This window comes from Rhipicephalus microplus, unplaced genomic scaffold (genome assembly GCF_043290135.1).
Source record: "Rhipicephalus microplus isolate Deutch F79 unplaced genomic scaffold, USDA_Rmic scaffold_16, whole genome shotgun sequence".
Taxonomy (NCBI): Eukaryota; Metazoa; Arthropoda; class Arachnida; order Ixodida; family Ixodidae; genus Rhipicephalus; species Rhipicephalus microplus.
The window spans coordinates 9,775,094-9,793,667 of record NW_027464589.1 but is presented as its reverse complement, the minus strand read 5'-3'; the positions used below and the strand labels follow the sequence as shown (position 1 = coordinate 9,793,667).

The following is an 18,574-nucleotide window of genomic DNA, read 5'->3' as shown; positions in this document are numbered from 1 at the left end:
TTGACGGGTAAATACTTAGAAAACAGCAGGGGGCCAAACCAAAAGGAACTATCAGTTAAGAAGTCCACACTAGAGATCTATCGAACTATTAAGCAGGAAATTGCCAAGGAAAGGATCTATGATAAAGCTCGGAATAGTTCTCTACTGTTAAAGGCCAGGACAGGAGTATTGCGAACCAAGACATATCGGGCCAAATACGAAGGGGTAGACACAGTATGCAGTGGGTGTGGAGAGGAAGAAGAAACTGCCGAACACTTGATAATGTTCTGTAAAGGGCTTCACCCTATAGTTCAGGATGATGGCGCAGAGTTTTTCAAAGCTTTGGGGTTTAGAGACAGGGAGGAAAAAATTGACTTTAAGCGGGTAGAATTAACTAGAATGTCGTTATCTGATTGGTGGCTAAAGTCAAGTCACGAGTGAAAATCAAACCATTCACTGCAAAGTACCAGTCCTATGCTTCACTACATAAAGAGAAAAAGAAAAGATAAATCTAGTTGGTGGTTGTTACGGCTAGTTGGCATTAGCCACCGCCCAATCTAAAGGGTGCAGCACATCAATTCATCCATTCATTCATGAGGGCTATGTACTCAGCTTTTGAGGTCGGTAATTTTGTCGTTTTTAATAGTTTCAAAGGCTTTGCCTTGTATTGAAGAAGTTGCCTGCTGAATGACAGTGTCACTCACGTAGGGTTATTTAAAATTACGTTTACGCATTTAAAAAAATTTACCTTATTTTTCTTGCATGTAAGCTCCAAAAACATAAAAACTTATTGGCAGAGACTGCTGCGCCGCGCAGCGCACTAGCCACCCCCACACAGAAACGGCTGTTGCGCCGCACGGAAGTGAAGTCATGCATTTTCCGGTTAAACGCTTCGTTTGAATAGTCGGGAGTGAGTAGCGGTACGTCTAGACGTAACGATAAAAGCCGTTAAAGTTACGTCCAAACGTAAAAGTAAACAAAAAATGTTAGTTAAGTCCAGCGTGACAGAAATACAGAAATGGCTTGTTTGCCATACGAAAGCGATCGGAAGCTGTGGCGTAGTTGATTAGAGCAGCACATCCAGAAATGGTGAAGTGAATGGTTGAAGTCTCATTGCAGTCATCGATACTTTTTTTTTGTTCATGCATGTATTGTTTTAACATTTGCGCCTCCTCATCAGCCTGACTTGCTGCTGGTGGTTGTTCCGTCCACAGGCCCTTTAGTATTGGATTTTTGATGACTCTCGATGGATAGACTATATTTATTATGATAAAGTGTTTTGCGAATTAGTGCTCTTAATCGGCGAGACGCAAAAAGACACGAAAAACTTAAATACAGCTGGCTGCATTGGTTTCTTCGGCACATGTGTCAGGAATGTTGATTTCCACGGTTTATCAAAGTTTTGATGACAGAAAGGTGCACTGCAACGTAGTCTCGGGCAACTTTTAGGGGCGAAGCTCCTTATGGCGTGGCTTGGGCGTCCCTCGTATGTAACCACCAGTGGCACATACCCGAAATAGGTATAACACTTGACCTCCAAGGTGGTGCCAGTGAGAGATTTCTTCTGTGCGTTGTTTAACAATAAAAAATAGTGCTCAATGTACATGCCAATGGCTGCTAATGGGTAATGAGAGACATGAGCATTCGGCTTTTAGTCAACGCGCACGCTGCGATCCCCATTAGCAGCCATTGGCGTGTACATTGAGCACTATCGGACAAGAAAGGGATGCTACATTATACTCGCTGGGTGTAACCTCCTTAGCTTTAGAAAGGTTTAGCGAGCGTTTAGCCGCAGTGCCATGAATACCATGAACTTGTATATACCATGAATGAACTCAAGGTGGTTAAAAATGAGAAGTAGATACGAAGCGCAAGCCGTAAGAAAGTAAAAGCCGAATTCTCCTGTCTCTCATTTCTCATTAGCAGCCATTGGCATGTAAATTGAGCCCTATCTGACAGGGAAAGGTTGCTACGTTATACTCGCTGGGCGTAACCTCCTTGGTTTTCGAAAGGTTTAGCGAGCGTTTGGTCGCAGTGCCATGAATACAGTGAACTAGGATATACCATGAAGTCGAGGTGGTTAAAGGTGGGAAGTGGACCCAAAGCGCAGGCCGTAAGAAAGTGTGCGTGTGCCACCTCTCGTTTAGTTCTTGGAATGTCCGCTGGATGGCGGTGCTTCTATATGGGGAATGTATGATAAAAAGACGCGAGATGGTGGGACTTGGAGTGTTGAATAGATGAACGAACGGACACACAAACAGATGCATGGATGGACGCATGAACGGACGCAGGGGCGGATGCACGAAAGAACGCAGGGACGGGCGCACAAACAGACGCATGGACGGTCACACAGACGGACGCATGGACGGACGAATGCTTCGCCCCACTCTCCATCATTCACTCCGTGGATATGCTGCCATTTTATTTTTTATGTCGCTCAGTGTACCATCACCTGACGAGGTAACTGCCATGCCGCTTCAAAATACTGACGTGCCACCGCAATGTTCTAGGCGATCAGCACTTGATAAACGATGCCCAAGGGCAAGTTCCGTCAGCGTCAGCCCATCTAACTACTGTCGTGGTCAGGAACTGCGAACACGAACGAGCCGACGGATAACGACAACTGTTTAATGGTCAAAGGATTGGATTAAACCATGCGTGCTAGCGCGGCTACATGTTAGCTCGACAGACACGGCCGCACACACTCGCGCCAGCGATCTGCCGCGCCGAATCGTCCCGCATGTCACATGATGCGGTACGCATAGCGCCATCTCCTTGTGGCTGCGTCCACGACACCTCCTCTTCTTTAAGTGGCCCTCCTGCTCGTCACAGGTCGAGCCGACTCGGAGCTCTCACAGTTCATCCACTTCTTGTTGTCGCCACAGGTTGTAGCGGCTGGAGATCTTTGCTGGTGCGTCTTGTGAGACCTCCAGGTGTGCTCACCACATATGAACAAGACGTGTGAGCTGGCCCAATGACGGTCCCTGTTATTGGAGCACCAGACAGAATGTGGACGGCTGTCTGCGGTTGAATGGGATCTCTTGCTAAGGTCCTATGTCTCCGGTTATATTGTTGCCCCTGCTTGATCCTGTAGGCTTCGTTTCGTTTTGTAAATTCTATGGTGCTCCACCGTGGCCTCAGCATGTATTGTGCCACGGGCACGTCACTTCTTAGGCGCCTTCCCATGAGGAGTTCCGCTGGTGTGAATCCTTCTTTTCCTGGCGTGTCCCTATGCGCGAGCAGAGCCTTGTGGATGTTTGGCGATTTCTTGATCAGCTGTTTAGCAGTCTGAACTGTTCTTTTTGCCCACCGTTGCTCTGAGGGAAGTACGGGCTGCTGGTTACGTGACTTGATCCCCATTGCTTGACAAACGCTTTGAACTGTGCCGAAGCAAACTGTGGGCCATTGTCTAATAGTATGATAGCCGGTGCCCCAAAGCGCGCGAAGATCTTTAGTGCTTGAGTTGTGTTCTCTGTGGTGGTACGCTTCAACTTTTAGGGGCGAAGCTCCTTATGGCGTGGCTTGGGCGTCCCTCGTATGTAACCACCAGTGGCACATACCCGAAATAGGTATAACACTTGACCTCCAAGGTGGTGCCAGTGAGAGATTTCTTCTGTGCGTTGTTTAACAATAAAAAATAGTGTCAATGTACATGCCAATGGCTGCTAATGGGGAATGAGAGACATGAGCATTCGGCTTTTAGTCAACGCGCACGCTGCGATCCCCATTAGCAGCCATTGGCATGTACATTGAGCACTATCGGACAAGAAAGGGATGCTACATTATACTCGCTGGGTGTAACCTCCTTAGCTTTAGAAAGGTTTAGCGAGCGTTGAGCCGCAGTGCCATGAATACAATGAACTTGTATATACCATGAATGAACTCAAGGTGATTATAAATGAGAAGTAGATACGAAGCGCAAGCCGTAAGAAAGTAAAAGCCGAATTCTCCTGTCTCTCGTTTCTCATTAGCAGCCATTGGCATGTAAATTGAGCCCTATCTGACAGGGAAAGGTTGCTACGTTATACTCGCTGGGCGTAACCTCCTTGGTTTTCGAAAGGTTTAGCGAGCGTTTGGTCGCAGTGCCATGAATACAGTGATCTAGAATATACCATGAACTCGAGGTGGTTAAAGGTGGGAAGTGGACCCAAAGCGCAGGCCGTAAGAAAGTGTGCGTGTGCCACCTCTCGTTTAGTCCTTGGAATGTCCGCTGGATGGCGGTGCTTCTATATGGGGAATATATGATAAAAAGATGCGAGATGGTGGGACTTGGAGTGTTGAATAGATGAACGAACGGGCACACAAACAGATGCATGGATGGACGCATGAACGGACGCAGGGGCGGATGCACGAAAGAACGCAGGGATGGGCGCACAAACAGACGCATGGACGGTCACACAGACGGACGCATGGACGGACGAATGCTTCGCCCCACTCTCCATCATTCACTCCGTGGATATGCTGCCATTTTTTTTATTTCAAAGAAACGTGAGTGGTAGTCCACAACCACGAGGTAGTTAACTCCATTCACACAGAAGAGATCGATTCCTATTGCTTCCCATGGGTGTTTGGAAAGTGGGAAGAGTATCATGGGCTCGGCGTGTGGTTTATGGTGTTGTTGAGAGACAGGGCATCTTGACACATAACTTTGGATGTGCTGGTTAATGCCTGGCCACCACACCGATTGAGTGGCTCGAGCCCTACATCTCCCAACGCCCTGATGACCGGCATGCAAGTGCTCTACTTTGCATGCTTGGTGGAATTAAATTGCGGTTGCCTTTGAGCAAAATTCCATCCACTTCTGTCAGTTCATGGGCAAATTCTGAATACTTCTGCACGTCCGGAGGTAGTGCCACTTCTTTGGGCCACGACGTCGTGCAGTAGTCCCTAACTCTTGCTAGAACAGGATCATTCTCTTGTGCTGCCTTTATATTTTCAAGCATATCGTGGGAACCTGGCAGAAGTTCGATTGCGAGAATTTCATGTTCTACGATGACCTTGCTGAGGCTCCTTGGGCTGCTCTTGTCCGTTTCTTTCTGCAGTTTCCTTGAGAGCACATCGGCTGCATGCATTTCCTTGCCTGGGATGTGGGCAATGGTGTAATCGAACTCGAGGAGTCTCATACGGAACCGTTGCAGACGGGGACTAAGTTCGTCCAGGCGGCTTGATGACAGCAGTGGCACCAGTGGCTTGTGGTCAGTTTCCACGTGAAACTGCAGACCAAGCAGATAGGAGCGGAAATGCTCGCAGGCCCATGTTACTGCCAGTGCTTCTTTCTCTATTTGCGCATATCACGCCTCCGTGTCAGAGAGGGATCTTGAGGCATAGGCAACTAGAAGCCTCCGACCCGCTGTCTCTTGAAGGAGGACTGCTCCAAGACCATACGACGATGCATCCGCTGACACAGTGTCATGACTACAAGGGTCGTAGTGAGTAAGCACTGGAGTCTTTGTCAATGCTTTCTTGACACTGTTGAAACTTTCTTGCTGTGGCTTGTCCCAGCACCATTCGGCGTCAGTGTGAAGCAAGTGACGCAACGGTTTTGTGAGCTGCGAAAGCCCCGGGAGAAACTTGGCCAAAGGGTTGGCCATTCCCAAGAAGTACCTCACCTCTTTAAATCTGTAGGCTCTGCTAGGTGACACAGTGCGTTGACCTTTTCAGGGTCGGCACTGATACCATTCGCCGACACGATGTATCCCAGGAATCTCACAGACTGCTGTTGTAGTACACATTTTTCTGCGTTCAAGGTGATGCCAGCTTCTTGCAGGCGCTGCAATACTTTGTGCAGTCGTGCGTCATGTTCTTCCCTTAAAGGGCCAAACACTATAATGTCCTCTTTTAGACATGCTTGGCCTTTGATGCCTTCTAGAACTCTTAGCATTTCTCTCTGGAAAAACTCGGGTGCTGTCGAAATTCCAAAGGGCAATCGGAGGAACTGAAACCTGCCGAATGACGTCAGAAATGTAGTGTACTTCTGGGACTCGGGTGCTAGCGGAGCTTGCCAATAACCAGCCCTTGCATCAAGCTTGCTGAACCATGTAGCTCCGGCAAGTCTGGCCAAACATTCGTCGACAGTGGGCATTATGACTCGTTCCCGCAGAATGTTCTTGCTTAACCCTCCGAAGTCAACACAGATTCGAAGCTCGCCTCCTCTCTTTTTCGCGACTACCATAGGTGCGCACCACTCTGTGGCCTCGTCGACCTTTCTGATGACGCCGAGGTTCTCCATTCTCTCCAACTCACGTTTGACACTAGGCAGCATGGGTAGGGGTACTCGCCGCGGATACGTAATAGCACTCGGCTTGGCATCGGGAAGTAATATTATCTTGTGTTCTGTCTTGAGAAGGCCCAGGCCTGTAGTCAAGTTGGGGTAGTCACAGAGAATGTTAGCAGGGTCACTGACCTTGCTTGCTGACGCTGTGACTTCGAGGAGGCTTGGAAGGATATCCAATGATTTGATTGCTGGACGTCCGAGAAGTGCATCGTGTAACTTGTCGATCACGTAAATTTCTTCTTGACACTCTCGGCCGTTCCAGCACAAGGTTGCGGTAAACAGACCTATTGTTGCGATTTTGGTCCGGCCGGGTCCCAGCAGCTGTTTCTTGGCCTGCTTCAGGTTGCCCACGACTTGTTCGTTCTAGAGACTTGCAGGTATAGCGGTAACATCTGCGCCGGTGTCTACTTTGAACCTCATTGGCAAGCCATTTACTGTAACGTCAGTCCTTCACGGTACAGAGTCCCGTTGATCGGTCAATTGACCCAAGTAAACCTTTTCCAAAACAGCTTGGTGGGTGCTTTTTTTCTTCCTCGCAGAGGCATATAAGCACACGGCGGCAAATTGTCCTTTTTTGCCGCAGGCACTGCATATTTTCCCGTTTGCCGGGCACATAGTGCGTGATGGAGGGTGCATTGTTGAGCCACACCGCTTGCACGTCGGCACAGTTTGGTCGCGCTGTGTTCTTTGAGAGCGCTGATTTGGCTTTCCTTTGCTCTTCGAAAATGCAAGCATGGCGTCAACAGCCGCAGGCACCTGTTGCTGCGGCCGTAGATCTTTTTGCTGCAGCTTGATCGTTACAGAGTTGCGTGCAGCGGTGACGGCGGCTTCAAGAGTCAGCTCGGCGTTAAGTTGCAGCTTCTCGCTTAGCTGCGTGTGTGCAAGGCCGACCACGAGCCTGTCGCGAATCAATTCTTCTTTGAGATCTCCGTACTCACAGGTTTCGGCCAGTCGGTAGAGTTCGGTTACGAACGCGTCGACTGACTCATGCGCTTCTTGCTTCCGGCTGTTGAACTTCGCCCGCTCGTATATCACGTTCGTCCGCGGCACAAAATGTTTCGCGAACGCTCGTGTTACCGCGTCGTAGTTGAGTTTCTCAGCGTCACAAAGTTTGAGCGACGCCAGGACATCTTCTGCTTCACGACCAATCGCGTAAATGAGTGTGTTCACCTGGGTTTCGTCGTCTTGTTTCTTCAAACCTGAGATGACGCGGTACCTTTCCCATCGTGTAAACCACCGCTTCCACTCCTCGGGTCGCCGAAAGTCGAGCTTTTCCGGCAGTTTGACGACGAAAGGGTTGAGCGGGGTTGCAGGCTTAGCTGTGGGCACTGTAGGCGTTGCCATGGGGGCTGCAAAGTTCGTTGTTCGATGCCGGCGTTTGTTAGGCCTACTTGTCTGGTGCCCTCTTCACAGCGTTTTCGTGTCTTCCACGCATCCCACCGCTGCCACCATGTCGTAGTCGGGAACAGAGAACACAAACGAGCCGACGGATAACGACAACTGTTTAATGGTCAAAGGATTGGATTAAACCATGCGTGCTAGCGCGGCTACATGTTAGCTCGACAGACACGGCCACACACACTCGCGCCAGCGATCTGCCGCGCCGAATCGTCCCGCACGTCACGTGATGCAGTACGCATAGCGCCATCTCTTTGTGGCTGCGTCCACGACAACTACAAAACAGCTTGCTTACCTTGCTGAATAACATGCACGGCCTGTGACAGCAAAGGAGCATTTACGTAGCAACGGATGAGAACGGCCGTACGTGTTCGCGCTTAACAAAACAGCCGGTAATCCAGTAGCTCTGGCCTTCAGTGATCACAGGCTTCGTAAGAACTAGAGTGTACTGGAACAAGGAGAGTGCCCTGAACGGCTGCAGCCCCGATGCATTGAAAGTGAAGCCCAAAAAGGGTCAATGCGCATGTGGCGCTGCAATCAGTAGTGTGTAATATATCGTTGTTCTAAGAGCCGCGCCAGCCCTCCTAGATTTCCTGTGCCTGCCGGGTTATCGGTGTTCACCTTTGAAGCGGCGGTCGTTGGAACTACGGTGATGGCGTTCCTCAAGTAGGGGTGTCTTCAATAGGTCTTTACGTTATGGAGCTTATATGCAACAAAAATAACGTGAAAAAGTTTTTAAAAGGCGTAAACGTAGTTATAATTACCCTACGTAAGTGATGCCGTCATTCAGCAAGCAACACTCCTAATACAAGGCATCCTCAAAATTTAGTAGCAAACGCCAAAATTGCTAATCTCAAAGGCCAAGTACAAAGGACAAGTACGTAGGCAGCGCCGCCGTAGCTGACAAGCGTTTCACGCTCATCCGGTAGGCACGAGAAATTTAGGAGGCATTGGCCTTGCGCAGTTCAAGCAACCAGTTTGTGAAGTTCAACTAAAAATAAAAAAGAAACCGAAATGGTCGAGGGCTAGAATGCTTGCTTCCCACTAAAAAGACCAAGTTCAAACTCAGATGTGAACAATACATTTTTTCTTAACTTTTTTTGCAGAAATGTATTTTTTGGGTTTTTTTTAATCTGGCTTCAATTGCTACATATTGCTACAAAAAAGTCTCTAGATATATGAAGTAAACAAAAACTTGACAGCGATGGATGGATAGATGGATGGATGGTTGTGGCGGTACCCTTTAGATCGGGCGGCGGCTAACGCCACCTAGCCGTAATACTTACTGAACTAACCATTAGATTTATCTTTTTTTTTCCTTTAAATAGTGAGGTTGAGGATTCGTACTTTGCAGTGAAGGGTTTAATTTTCACTCGTGCCTTGACTTTAGCCCCCAATCAGATAACCTCCTTCTAGTTAAGTCTACCCGCCTAAAGTCTATTTTGCCCTCCCTGTCATTAAACCCCCATGCTTTGAAAAACTCTGCTCCATCATCCTGAACTATAGGGTGAAGCCCTTTACAGAACATTATCAACTATTCGGCAGTTTCTTCTTCCTCTCTACACGCACTGCATACTGTGTCTACCCTTCGTATTTGGCCCGATATGTCTTGGTTCACAACACTACGGTTCTGGCCTCAAACAGTAGAGAACTACCCCGAGTATTATCATAGATCCTTCCCTTGGCAATTTCCTGCTTAAAAGTTCGATAACTCTCTAGTGTGGACTTCTTAATCATGCCAATTCTCCACATGACAGTCTCCGTTTCCTTCACTTTCTTCTTAACCATTTTTTTTATTTGGCCACCTGCTGTTTTCTAAGTATTTACCAGTCAATTTCCTGGTTAGCTTCCTGCATTGTGTTTCGACATTCTTCATGTTCAATTAGCTGAAGACCTTCCTAGCCTAACGCTCCTCCCCCATTTCTCTCAATCACTTCTCCAATTTTATCTTACTGCTAGCTTCCCTGCCCACAAATGATGTCCATCTTATATCGCCTTGCACTCCTCGATTTGGTGTATTCCCATGAGCTCCTAAAGCAAGCCTACCTATTCCGCGTTGCTTACTTTCTAATCTTGCTTGAACTTCTGATCTCATGCACTAGACCGCATATTGCCGAGCGTTAGACCAGACACCATGACCCCTTTCCATAATCCTCTCACATCATCATACCTATTGTAATTCCACAGTGCCCTATTTATCATCACTGCTGCATTCCTGTTACCTTTAGTCGTCACGTATATTTCGTGTTCCCTTAGGTACTCTATCCCAATGCTTATCCATACGCCCACATATTTGTATTTATCTGTTATCTCTAGCGTGACTTCCTGTATTCTAAGCTCACTACCTTCGTTATCAATAAAAATCATGACTGCTGATTTTTCCTTGCTGAATTTAAAATCTAGCCTATCTCCCTCATTACCACAGATGTCCATCAATCTCTGCAAATCGTCCTTGTTGTCGGCCATTAGCACTATATCATATGCGTACATTAATGCTGGTAGTGCCTGATCAATGAGTTTCTCTTGTTTGACTAAAGAGGGGTTGAAGCCAAGTGCACTTCCCTCTAATTTGGCCTCTAATCCTTGCAGGTACATCATGAATAACAAGGGTGACAGTGGACAACCCTGCCTAAGTCCCCGTTTCACCTCTGTGGGCTTGGATACCTGTTTTCCCACTTTATAACTACCTTGTTGCATTTATAGATTTCCTTTAAAAGATTAGTGACTTTATCTTCCACACCCAGTGTGTCTAGTATTCCCCACAAGTCCTGTTGAACCACGCTATCGTACGCTCCCTTGATATCCAAAAATGCTAGCCACAGGGGCCTGAGTTTCTTTTCTGCTATTTCGATGTACTCCGTCAGTGAGAACAGATTGTCTTCCAACCTCCTGTGTTTCCGAAACCCATTCTGCAGTTTCCCCTGCACCCCCTCATCCTCTATCCATGCCTGCAGTCTTTCCTTTATAATCTTCATCGTCAGCCTGTATACCGCTGATGTCACTGTTATAGGACGGTAGTTCTTTATGTCATCTTTGTCCCCCCTTCCTTTATAAATCATGCTCATCCTGCTAAGTTTCCATCCATCAGGGACTTCACCATCGATTATAGTTCTGCTCACTGCCTCTCTCAAAGTCTGTTTAGAGTGAGGACCCAATGTCTTTAACAGCATAATTGGAAAGCCATCCGGGCCTGTTGATGTACTACTTGGAACCCTCTTCTCAGTCCTTTCCCATTCTCGTTGTGAAAATGGAGCCATTGTTCCACTTGATCCATCCCTGTCTATTGTGGTGCATAAGGCACTTCTTTGTTGAAATTTTTCTGTCACCCTTGTTCTTATATATTCAAGAGCTTCGTCTCCTTCTAGCTAGCCTATAGCACCTTGAGCTGTAGTTATAAACCTCTGCTCTAGATTTGTTTCATTTCTTATGGAGTTTAGATGGTTCCAAAATTTTGCAGCTGCCTTTCTGTCCTTTTTATGTACTTCTGCCAGCCACTGAGCACCCTTTTTTCTAATCTTCTATGATCAGGAGGGATGCTTCCCCTCTAGAGCTTACAAATATTTCCCATTTTCTTTCAACATCATCTCTCGGTTCACCCCGTTGCTTAGGATATCTGTGTTCTTTAAAGGCTTCCTGACGTTTTGCTCTTGCTCTCTTAACTTCCTCATCCCACCAACTTTTGGGTTTGTGTCTACTTTTCCCGGGTGACTTCTCACGTGCCTTAGCAAGCTCTAGCCCAAACAGCCTAATTAGATTTTTGTACGTCCACACAGTTTTATTATCCTTAGTGATTACTTTCTCAATTTGTTTAGTAGTAATTTCTATTTGCCCTACGGAATGAAAATTTTACTGTAGTTGCTCATCTTGTCTCCTTCGCACTTTTGCTGGTCTTCCAATACTTAGCTTGATACGTTTGTGATCACTACCCAGACTTGTGGAGCCACCTTCATCTATGTACATCCCCCGAGCTTATCATACATCCTATGTGACATCAGTGCGTAATCTATCATTGTCTGCAGCCTTCCTACCTCCCATCTTATTTGCCCTTCCCACTTCTCGGTACTGTTGCAGATGATCAAATCATGCCTTTCACACATATCTATGATCATTTTGCCTGTTGAGTCAGTATACCCATCTATATCTTCTATGTGTGCATTCATATCTCCTAGTATAATTATCTGGCACTCTCCTGATAATTCCTTAATGTCCTTTGATATACACTCCACCATTGCACCATTGCCTGGTTTTCCTCTCTTGCCTTTTGGCCCGTCCACAAGTACACCAAACCGAGGAGTGTCATCTGCCCAGCTATTTTCCCTCTTAACCATAAATGTTCCATGCATCCCTGCTTGACTCTTTGCAAACCCACGCTCTTATGTATAAATGCACCAATTCCACCCCTCTTTTTTCTGCCTTCTGTTCTATTTCAATATTTCCATACGTAGTCTGGATTGCAGGGTGGTTGCTCCATGTCCCGAAGCTGTGTCTCCACAACCCCATTAGCAAGCGCATTAATTTTAGCGCCACCACACGGGATTCAACGAAAACCTAAAAGCATGGCTTCCGAGGTTTTAGCGAACAAGAGAGAGAGTGCGTTGTCACTCGCCTGCGGTCGTCGCCCGCTGGCTCGCAAAAAAAAAAGAAAAACAGAAAGTAAACAATCCTCGGTCGGCGGAAAATCGCGAAGATTTGAATACGGGTAAAGCAGCGATGGTCTGTCTGAGTTTTCAGCGTTCCTTCTCACACAAAAGACGAAACCTATTGGCGTGTAACATTAATTAAATCAATCACGAGGTGTGCGGGAACAGACAGGTGAACTTGTTGATATTTTTGTAGCAGACGATAAAAAAGCGCCGTCCACAGTACTCGTTCGCGAAACTTCATAGTTGCCGCAGCGGGCTGACAGTGGAGCCGTGCAGACGACACGCGTGTTCCCCTTCAAATGTGGACCTCTCTGTACAAGTGAGCGTCTCACGCCTTGTTACACCTTTTCGCAAATGAAACCGACGCGGGAGGACCACTGCTGTGTGCCCGGCTGCAAGGTTAACTACAGAGGATCGACTGAAGGCACTAAGTGTTCGCTATTCGCGGTTCTAACATGTCCGACCCAGAGGGAGATATGGGTATACAGCTTAAGCTTGGCAAGAGGGCATAAGGAAATTTCAAGTGTGGTCTGCGATGCACGTTTCGAGCCGCATACTGTACTTCGAGACTTCGTGCACATTATAGGCGGTAGAGAGGTCAGGTTGCCCCGTGACCGGCCAAAGCTTGCAGTCGGAGCAGTGCCTGCTATACTCAGCGGACAACCACGTCCCGACGGGGGGGAACAGGAGACCAATGATACGACAAATCCTTAGAATGCCAAACAAGATGCCCCCGGGCCATCAACGGCCAAGTGCGAAAAGAAAAAAAGGACCCCTAGTGCTGGGAGCTTGACAGAGAGGCATGCAAAGTGTGTGAAGTCGGCAGCACATCCCGTGATGGACTGCAATTTGGAAACACAAGGCGGCAACACAAATGAAGGAAGACGAGACCTTCTTTTTCTGACGATGCCGTCAACCTCCAGATGGACAGCCCTTCAGTTCCCGCATGTTGATGGTGTCTTCTATGTCACCTCCACACTAATACCGCCTTCGGAAATATCCCATGACCAAGTTATATTCCTGAAACAAGAAGAAGACGGACTTTTCTGCCGAACACATCTAAACAGCAGTCCTTACGACGAAAAACGGGGTCTATCTTTTGCACAGGCAGAGGCACACATGAAAAAAATCGAAGTAGCTTCTCTATGCCCTGGCGCCATAAAGAAAATCGAACCACATGATGGACCACTTGAAACATTTGCCTTCGCACGGAACTTCAGATGCCATGGAGAAGCGTTTTACAACAGAAGCTGTGAAGGTGTGGCACCTGACGTAGGTACATAGGTCTATATACTTCACCGATACGGACAGAGCTTAAATTAAAGCGTATAGGAAAGGGTCGTTTTGATAAAACTTATGGCTATTTTGATCGAGCTGCCAAAATATATGCATCGAAACTGCATTAATATGTACATCTTATTTCCATTTGCATGTTGTAATCGCTAACGGCCAGAGATGTTTCTATTACAGAGGTATATAAAAAATGATCCCACAAGTTTACATTTCTTGTATATAATTGATATCACGAAAATAAATGAAAAAGAAAAAGAGTGAAATATATCACTGGTTAACATTACTGTGAGTTAATGTTCTTCCCATTACTCCTCTCAAACCTATAAAGCTTGATGGATGAGGGTGTGTGCGTTAATGCTAGTGTTTGTGGTTAGGCGTCTGTGTGTGCACGCGTGTTCGTGTGTCTTTCTGTGGTGCGTAAACATGTAGTCAGACCTTTTTTTTTAACTGTGCAAGTATAAAATGTCGACCATGCGCCAAAACAAGGCTGTCCTTGATCAGGAAAAAATGCAAGGTGATAGGTACCACTGCTGCTACTGGTGTCACTTCTGCAAAGCGAGCCATTTGTCGCCAAACGAAAAACTTGAGACAGCAAAATCGCCGACTGCTTGTACCGGTGTCGAACTTGAAATCAAAACTGAGAGATATGGTGAAGCAGAACAAAGCTATAAAAGAAGGCACGTTTGAAGAAAGTATTGGTGACATGCCTCCAAAGCAAAGAGAAACAGCACTACATTTTTTCCGTGCTTCCAAGCGAGCGAGTACCAGGGGATTAAAATTCTTTCAGAATTGAATCTTAGAGTGTCTGCTCATGAAGATGAAAAGTCCGAAGCTATAAGAATACATGAGAAGCAACAAGATCTTAGCCCTACCAAGTAAAGACACGTTGAGGAAATATCTGAACTCGTACAAGACGGGGTTCGATTTCAGCACAAGGGTTCTGAGTGCTCTAAAAAAAAAAAAAGACGAGATCGATGGACGTATTTAAGCGACACGGAGGACTGCTAATTGATGAATTGAAACTATCCGAACACTTGTCAGTCACATCCTCCACCACTATTGAAGGTTTGGTTGATCTAGGCCATTTTACATAAAAAAAGATAAAAGTGAGCCATGCGACCATGGCGTGATGATTATGTTTGCACCTTTCACAGGCAAGTGGACGCAAGTCCTATATAGCAGTGTTCGCAACACACAGAAACGTTAAAGGGGAGCTCCTCGCAAAAATTGTGGTGGAGGCTGTATTACTTGCAGAAGATGCAGGTCTTTTCATGGACTTTGTCACTTGCGACGGTGACACTTGGAACAGAAAGATGTGGAAGGTACAGGGAATTGAAGCAACGTCTGAGAACATTCAATGCAGAATGAGGCACCCCAAAGACAGCAGTCGCTACGTACACTTTCTTTCCGACTTTCTTCATCTCATAAAGTGTCTTCGCAACAACTTGCTCCTCCACGGCTTCAACACTCCTGATGGCCTGGTAGGTTTTGCAGCTCTCTTTTATTCTTTTTTTCTTCTGTTGTTTTATTGTTGTGTATTTGTTTAAGAACTTGAACGAATGCTTTCCTATCACTTTTGCGTTTTTGTTATGGGGATACACTTCGTCGTGAAATGTATACCTCGCGTTCAGTTCGTTGATTGAATAAATATCGATTGAAGATAGAACTCGCACACTACGGCTGGGGAAAACAAACGGGGAAGCGTGATCGGAACATGCACGAGGCATGAAAAAACAGCTTTTTTCGACGTTACTTAGTGTATGAGCCGCGCAGGTCAACACACACGTTACGGCCGGGGACCCGGCCGTAACGCTAGCTGTCGCGCCTCTTCTGCCCTTTCTACATATTCGCTTATGTCAGGGTCCTCTTCATTCGTGCTGTTGACAGGCAGCATCGCGTCTAATGTCGTTATTACTGTCCGACCATAAACAAGTTGAAATGGCCTGAACTGCATGGGCTGTCTCTTGTACTGCGGTATTGTATGCAAATGTAGCATACGGTAATATGGTGTCCCAAGTCCGATGCTCGACGTCCACGTACATCGCGATCATGTCAGCAAGCGTCCTGTTCAGCCTTTCAGTTAACCCGTTAGTTTGCGGATGGTACGCGTTAGTTCTTCTGTGGTCGGTGTGCGTTAGTTTCATGACAGACTGTACTAGCCTGGCAGTGAACGCAGTTCCTTTGTCAGTTATAAAAACTTTAGGTGCGCCATGTCGCAGCACTATCTGGGTCACAAAAAACTGAGCCACTTCATTTGCCGTTCCTTTTGTGAGAGATCGACCTAGTTCCACTATTGTGCCTGCGCTGTCCTCAAGTATCTACGCTGACTATTAACTGAGTCAACAAACCTTGATCAAGTCCAACTTCATCGCGTCATGAGCATCGGATATAAAAGGCTCCCAGCCACAGCGCAGCTTCAGTGGGCAAGGCGGTAGCAGCGACAACACAATGCTAATGCGGTGCTTCTTTGTTGTGCAGCTATGTTATTTGGACAACGCACACTCTATCCGTTCAAATGATCGTTTCTTGATGCTGCTCTGTTGCCCACAGACTGTTGTATCTCTATATGTTTCCATTTATGTCCAGCTTTTGTACTGTTTGAGTTCTCTGTGCTTGAGTGGAGACGTTGAGCTAAACCCTGGGCCAAGGGGTATAAAGGTACCTCTACTAGTAATTCCGGCACTGACTCTGGAGTATCTACTCTGTTACCGAGTGGGGATGTGCGTGGAGCGAATAGCCACGTTGTATCTATAGATAGTGAACCTTCTGTTTCTGCCATGTTTTCCAGTCTGCTAGCTGGGCAAAATAAAATAGCCCAGGATATTTCCGAGCTTCGTTCTTCAGTCAATTCGCGCTCTGAGGCTATTGAGTCGCGACTAAACGCTCTAGAGTCGTCCAGTATTATGTCCAATGCATCTAAATATATGGTAGAAGATTTAAAAAGCTCAGTTTGTTCTCTTAATAAGAAGGTGATTACGCTCGCGGCTCAAAACGATGACCTAGAAAATACACTGCGCCGTATTAACCTGATTTTTCACGGTATTCCTGAATCTCCAGATGATGATAAGGCATTGTCCAACGTTGTTTCAAAATTTTTCACGGAAATGCTGTGCATGGATTGCCCACAAATCGGAAAGTGTCATAGGCTAGGTAGACGTCACACAGGCCGCACCCGCCCTATTATTTTCAGGCTGCTGGATTTTCGTGTGAAAATTCATGTTCTTAAAAACGCATCAAAGCTGAAGGGCTCCGATCAACGCATATCCGAAGACTATTCTGATAACGTACGTTTCATCAGAAGAAAGCTATGGGGGGCAACCAGAACCCATCGCTACAGCGGCTCTTCCGTGCGCATTGTTTACAACCACGTGTTCACTGATAACATACGCTATAACTGGAACGCGCAGTCTAACACAATTTTTCAGTCTCGTAATCATGATACTATGGTGATGGCATCTTCTTTGGCCCCTACTCCTACTTCTTGTTGACGCCCCCATGATTTCCCTGATAATCTTCGTATTTTAAATATCAATGCAAGAAGTTCAGTCAACAAGTTTCCCGATTTCTTGTCTGTAACTTTGTCCTACTTCCCTCATATCATCGGTGTCACGGAAACTTGGTTTCATAACGAAATTTGTGATACCGTGATTTCACTGCCGAGCTTCAATGTCGTAAGAAGTGATCGAATCGATGGTAGAGGCGGTGGCGCTGCTTTATATTTACTTTCCGACTTAAAGTTTTCTGTTCTTGACGCTCCGTCTCAAACTGAATCAGTTTGGTGTAAAGTTTACTCTGAAACATTGACTTTTGTTATTGGTGTCTTTTACCGTCCCCCTAACCTGATCGCGGAGTCTTTGGTTTCCCTGAGTGCATTCGTCCAAGAAATAGCTCCTCATTCGCCAAACCTAATATGTATCGGTGATTTTAATGTCCCCGATATAAACTGGACGTCGTTATCTCTGCTAGGTGATGCTTCCCAACCTCACAGAGAAACATTGAACTTTTCACTAACTTCCGGCCTGAAGCAAATAGTCAGTGACGCCACAAGAGGCATGGCGATTTTAGATCTTGTATTCTTCAGCCCTAAAATCTGCGATTATGGTTATGTGTGCACTGTTGTGAATGACATATCGGATCATAAAGCTGTTTTTGCATCTATTTCACGTCCTGTACCAAAAGCCCGATACATCTGTTCTACTTTCCGCAATATGATTCATGCTGAGAATATTGGTATTATTGATACACTTAGCACTTCTTTTGCCCAGTTTGAAGCGATTAGTATTTCCGAAGATGTTGATACCAAAGTTTTCAGTGATCTTGTTTCAAAGTGCATTTTGCGTTTTGTACCGTTAAAAACAAAAAAAGACGAATTCAGAGTTGCCTTGGATCACTCGGGAAATTTTGCACCTGTCGCGCCGACTTGGGCGTTTGCGGCGTGCTAAACGCACTGGTGATGTTATTCTTGCCGCACAATTCATTGCTCTGAAGGAGGAACTTCGAAGCAAAACAAATGCGGCTCGTGATTTTCACTATCGAGTTACACTCCCCGGCTTGCTTAGAAATAATCCACGTAAATTTTGGAAATCTGTCCTACCAATGGATTCTGACACTGACACGTTTGAAATCAATGGCACAGTTACAGGCGATACAACTCTTATTTCAGATGCATTCAATGATTACTTTCAATCTGTTTTTACACTTGATAACTCCGTTGTTCCGCATACTCGCAGTTCTATTGACGATATTGTTGTTTCAAACCAGGGTGTGCTGAATCTCATTTTAAAACTCAATCCGAAGAAGAAAGGTAGTCCTGATAATATAGACAACAAATTTCTCATTAGGTACTCCTTATGGACTAGTCGGCATTTAACCATTATCTTTCTGAAATCTCTCTCTACGTCTGTTGTCCCTAAAACGTGGAAATCAGCTAAAATTCTTCCGTTATACGAATCCGGAAAAAACAGTCCTTATTGAACTACAGACCCAT

General features: G+C 46.2%; 1 protein-coding gene across 1 annotated transcript; it reads right to left on the bottom strand.

Annotated features, from left to right (window-relative positions):
* Nucleotides 1-4,679: 4,679 nt before the first annotated feature.
* On the bottom strand, nt 4,680-5,570 carry LOC142784994 (uncharacterized). Its single transcript, XM_075883416.1, has 2 exons — nt 5,421-5,570; nt 4,680-5,192 (listed from the first exon to the last, which is right to left on the bottom strand). Exons 1-2 carry the CDS (start codon nt 5,568-5,570, stop codon nt 4,680-4,682), a joined length of 663 nt encoding a protein of 220 aa, XP_075739531.1.
* Nucleotides 5,571-18,574: the final 13,004 nt, after the last annotated feature.